The sequence below is a fragment of the Siniperca chuatsi genome, linkage group LG4, assembly GCF_020085105.1.
Source record: "Siniperca chuatsi isolate FFG_IHB_CAS linkage group LG4, ASM2008510v1, whole genome shotgun sequence".
NCBI lineage: Eukaryota > Metazoa > Chordata > Actinopteri > Centrarchiformes > Sinipercidae > Siniperca > Siniperca chuatsi.
In genome coordinates this window covers 24,773,661-24,778,804 of record NC_058045.1, presented here as the reverse complement: position 1 = coordinate 24,778,804, position 5,144 = coordinate 24,773,661, and the positions used below count along the sequence as shown (strand labels likewise).

The 5,144-nt window shown below is 47.0% G+C and overlaps 1 protein-coding gene across 1 annotated transcript; it reads left to right on the top strand.

The window, feature by feature from the left end:
- Positions 1-472: 472 nt before the first annotated feature.
- On the top strand, positions 473-4,938 carry rassf10a (Ras association domain family member 10a). Its single transcript, XM_044193121.1, has one exon. The coding sequence runs from the start codon at positions 957-959 to the stop codon at positions 2,394-2,396; it is 1,440 nt and encodes a 479-aa protein (XP_044049056.1). The 5' UTR covers positions 473-956; the 3' UTR covers positions 2,397-4,938.
- Positions 4,939-5,144: the final 206 nt, after the last annotated feature.

Here is a 5,144-nt window from a genome sequence, read left to right as displayed (position 1 = left end):
ATGCTGTATAAGTTAAAAGTATAAAGGATAATAAAATGTAAATACTCAAGTAGCTACAAGTACCGGTACCTCGAAGTACAATACTTCAGTAAATATACTTAGCTACTTTTCACCACTGCTTGTATAGCAGTAGACTAAATCTCATTTTATAGCAATGATGGGTTTTGTTGATATAAAACCAAACACTGATCTTTAATCTTGACGACACACCAGGCAGCACTCGATGGTGCATGTCTAAATATAAAAATGATGTTTTTGAGTGTGAAAATAGCTGAGATTAAAAGCAGAAACTGGCAGAGTGGAGATTAATGATCACATTAACATGGGCACATGAACTCAGCAAACAAACGCTCAGTGACATCAAACTCAACAAAGACAACTGCGTTTGTTTCACTGTCAGTCCAGGTTTCTTTGTGTAGGAGAAGCGAGAGGGTGTGTGTGTGTGTGTGTGAGAGAGAGAGAGAGAGACGGGGGGCGTGTCCCGGCCGTTACAGCACCCTCCTGTTTTGTCCCACACACAGCAGAGCCGCCTGTCCTGGCACAAGTACGCACCTCCTCTCCTCTCCGGTGCAGCGCGCGGAGCTGAGATCAATCTGCCGGGGAGAGAGGGATGAGGTCCCGGCAGGCAGCCGGGAAAGACCACTGGGGAAACATGAATGGAAGTAATTTACAACTCTGACAGTCCTTCAAGGCGTAACAAGGTCATATGTTCGGACTTCTGAGCGTAGCCTATTTAAAGTGGGAAGTGATAAGCAGCGACGGGACAGAGAATTTGTTTTTGGATGAATGTTTTGCTTCACTTTATCCACTAGGCCTAATTAAGGTTTAAGTCAACTTCAAATGTGGTCAGAAATCTAAAGACATCTACTTTACTTTCGGAGTTGCCACAAACAGGCTGACAGAGAGGACAGTAGCCTGGGCTGAAGAAACTTTTTGTTCTCGGGGTTGAGCCAGAGATGGAGCCGGAGGAGGGGAAGATCTCTGTGTGGGTCTGCCGGGAGGAGAAGCTGGTCTCCGGACTGACGAAGCGAACCACCTGCGCCGACGTGGTCAGAGTCTTGCTGGAGGACCAGAACCTGCAGCAGGGCGCCTCGGCGGCGATGCTGTCCGGCTCTCCGCAGTCCTACTGCGTGGTGGAGAAATGGAGAGGCTTCGAGAGGATTTTACCAAACAAGACCAAACTCCTCCGGCTGTGGAGCGCCTGGGGGGACGAGCAGGAGAATGTCCGCTTCGTCCTGGTGAAGAACGAGGCTTCGTTACCCAACAACGGGCCTCGCAGCGCCGAGGCCCGGGTGGTCCAGAGCCGGGAGAGCGGCGGTCCGGGCGGGATGCTCAAGGGCACCGCCAAGACCTGCTGGACCGCCGCGGCCGCTGCCGCTAACCTGTCCCAGGAGAAACAGAGGCGCATAGTCAGGAAGGCTTTCAGGAAGTTGGATAAGATGAACAAAAAGAAAGAGCAGACTGTTTCTAAAGATAAAGGCTCCGTGGAGAAGATGGAGACGCTGGTTCACCTGGTGATCTCCCAGGACCACACCATCCGCCAGCAGATCCAGAGGATAAAGGAGCTGGACCGGGAGATCGAGCGGTACGAGGCCAAAGTGCACTTCGACCGCATCAAGAGACACGGGGTGAACTATGTGCAGGACACATACATGGTGGACTCCCCCTCGGAGGGTCCCGCTCCTTCGGACTGTAAGCGCAAAGCGGAGCGGCAGGACGCGCGGTGCACAGCGGAGGCGCTCGCGCAGTTCGAGGAGTACGCGCGCCGGTGCGAGGAGGTGGTGCGGCTGCAGGAGGAGCTGACGGAGCGCGAGGCGCTCGTGGAGAGTATCACCGGGGAGATCCAGGAGGAGCTCAACCAGCGGTGGATGAAGCGGCGGCGGGAGGAGAGAGGAGCGGAGGCGGCGAAGGACACAGAGAGCGTCGCGGAGATGTGCCTGGCCGCGTCTGCCGCTCCAGCTGTGGAACCAGATGTGGAAAGTTTGTCTGAGAACGAGCTCTCGCTGGAGGAGGAGAGGATCAAAACGCAGCTGGACACCAGTCTGTACATCGGCCTGCGGCTGAAGACAGACCTGGACGCCATCAGGGGGGACTTGGACCTGAGTCTGGCACTCTGGGAGACCAAGGAGAGCGAACTTCTGGACCTACTGGCCAAAGTTGAGACCATGGAGATAGAGCAGGTGAACAACAAACTGACTGATGATGGTAAGGCAGAGCTGGGTGCAGTGAGCGCTGAGGCTGAGCCGGCTTCAGCAGAGAAGAGCAGCGGCTGGGTGGAGCAGGCCAGAGGTCTGTCCAAGGCCTGCAGTACAAACGATGAGGACTCAGACACGGGCCTGAGCTCTATGCACAGCCAGGACTCTGACAACCCACCTGTGTGCGAGTCACTGGTATAGACTCACTTTGTTTGGAAGCATGTTGGACTTTTATGCAATTCAAAGCCACAAACTCAGGGGCAGAGAATCAGTGTTGGCAATACTGGGAGATGTTCTTCCCTACCCAAAATGCACCTCAGTACGGACACTGTAATTCTATAGCAATAATTCCTATATGTAGTTGCACAATAAGCTAGGAGGGACAGCATGCTTTGAGAGCTTTGATAGGCCATGCTGCTCCATAGCTGACCTTTGACCTCCATGAGGAGAGTCAACAAAGTACCACTTATTAAGCGAGATAGCCTAGAGGAGTATTATAATAAGCCACTTATAACCTGTAGTCTTCAATGAGAAACTGTGTTTAAGGTATACTTGATCACAGGTTTACAAAGAGTTAATAACAGCTTGCTTTTGTCAAGATACAGTCTGACTTTTGCTGAAGCGACCGAAAGGTAAGGCTGCGTGTTGTTTCATAGACATTCTGTAGGTAGGCCTAATGGCTATAAACAGACAGGTTTCCTTTAAAAGGTCATCATCAAGTGTACCTTAATGCACAGTGAAGTACAGTTAGGTCAGCTACAAACATGCTCTTTCAATCAAAGCAATGCACGATAAAGGCGGGATCAGTTCATTTCAGCCTCTTCAAAATAACATTGAAAATGACTATTCAGAACTACTTTACTAGTTTTTGAACAAATGAAAACTGCAGACTTTGAGAACTGCAGTTGAAACACTGATCCCTATCCTGCCTGCTAAGCAGAGCAGATCAGTTGATATTGTCCTCAGTAGAAACAGTGTCTGTCTTTAAAGCACAAAACGTCCTATTTATTTAACAATATGTTAGAGCTGGGTCATCTACTACACTCTGTCCTGTACTGGTCAACTTTCATAGGTTGGATTTAACATGAAACATTTGATTCCTATTTTTTTTTGCATCGCAGCTCTTTCACACAGCTAATCATTTTGCCATTCATCCGATTTATATTTTAACCACCTTTGGAAAGAAACAAATGCATGTTGGGCACTTGTTTAAAGGGGTACTCCAGCAATTTAATATTTCACTTCCATAAATGTGGGGGACTCATAAGAGACAGATTGAAAAAGAATGGTCGAAATTGAAGCAGCAGAGACAGAGATATCCTGATTTTTAGTCGCTAGTATGGTTCAAGCTTCAAAAACATCAGATCCTACATTTCCCATAATGCAACTGGGATCTTTAATTAGACCTCCCTGTCTCCCAAAATCCAATGTCTTTCAAACCCCAGACCTCTAATTTGTTACCCATGGCTTTCTGTTAAAAATATTAAATCTCAAGTCAGAGCTTTAGATAAACAGTCGTGCATAGCCAGACCTGTCTCCACACTGTGCCAGCGCTGGATAAAGGTCTGGCTGAACCCATTATCATTCTGGTATAGGGGGAAAAACACTCTGGCTTGTTTGTATTTCTTTAAACCAATCACAGTCGTCTTGGGAGGTGCTAAGCACAGGATGCAGTGACGGTGCCCTTGCAAAACAGTAACACGCAGATAGCGGAAGGGGTGGAGAATTCCAACTGAAATTGTCGGCCAACGCGGTGGCTTGTTTCCCTGAAAAGCATCTTACTCAACCTTAATCAGTGTAAGCAGACAAGAAAAACCTCATGTTTATATCAAGATTCAAGTCAAGGATTTATTTCCTCTATCAGAAGGACGGTGTTATCAGATGGTACAAGTTACTGTGTAACAAAAACTAACACACCAGGAATACTAATGAGTCTGTACATTAGATATCTACAGTGCAGTAGACTATGGTTCAGATTCTGTGTTTCTTGTCTAATTAACACATTTATACTAACCAGCTATGGAAAGCCAGGGATTCCAAAAACACGTGAAGGTCTTTACAGTGTTGCTAGGCCTGTACACTTCAGTCCATCTGTGAGTACAAACACCTGTGAGATTGGATTTTAAGATGCTTTTGGGAGAAACGACCCCATTTCGCAATCCCACAGTCCCTGCATCTCTGAACACTGTGACATTAAGGGGAACTATTTTAAGCCTCAGTTCACTTTTTACATCTTGGAAATAGTTGCTGCAAAGCAGTATTAGCTGTGCTTCCTGGCACGATCTTCCAGGGACTGCACAGACAATAAGCAACAGAAAATAAAACTAAAGCTACCAGAATACATTATTTTGAGATCATTCTTCAACTAAATCACTCTGTATTTTTGTCAGGCTGTTGTGATGTCAAATCTTACATGGTTGACTATGTCTAACTGTAAACTGGTGAGAATCAATAACCTTGTAAGACCTAGAAGAGACTGATGATACTGTTTTCTGTGGAGTTAGCTGTTAACTGTATCCAAATACCAAAATGACCTGTGTGTAGCTATGTTATGTCGCTTGGTCAGGGACAGTTTGGGCTTCTCAGTCCATGACATTCAGTCTGCTTTGTCTAGATAGATAGCTCTAGATCAACAACTCTGAGGCTACAGCAAGAGTACTCAGATGCACTGTGGCTGCATCGTAACGCCAGTCAGCACATTATTACACATGACTGTTAGTGTTGAAATAAACAGCAAAACCTATGTGGCTTGTAGTGTGGCTTTATTTAGCGTGACTGACATGTCTGAGAGCATTTTTATGTGTGAGCAGCTCAGTGTTTTCACACCTCAATTAAGATGTGACTTCCCCCCCCCCGGCATCTTTTCCACACACAGTTTTGCATTTCATGTATGGTTTTTAGATGGAAAGGTAGTTTGCATACCTCTAGGCCCCAGCACTTGACAGTGAA

Coding starts and splice junctions, on each gene's coding strand:
- rassf10a (XM_044193121.1), top strand. CDS start 957: ATGGAGCCGGAGGAGGGGAAGATCTCTGTGTGGGTCTGCCGGGAGGAG.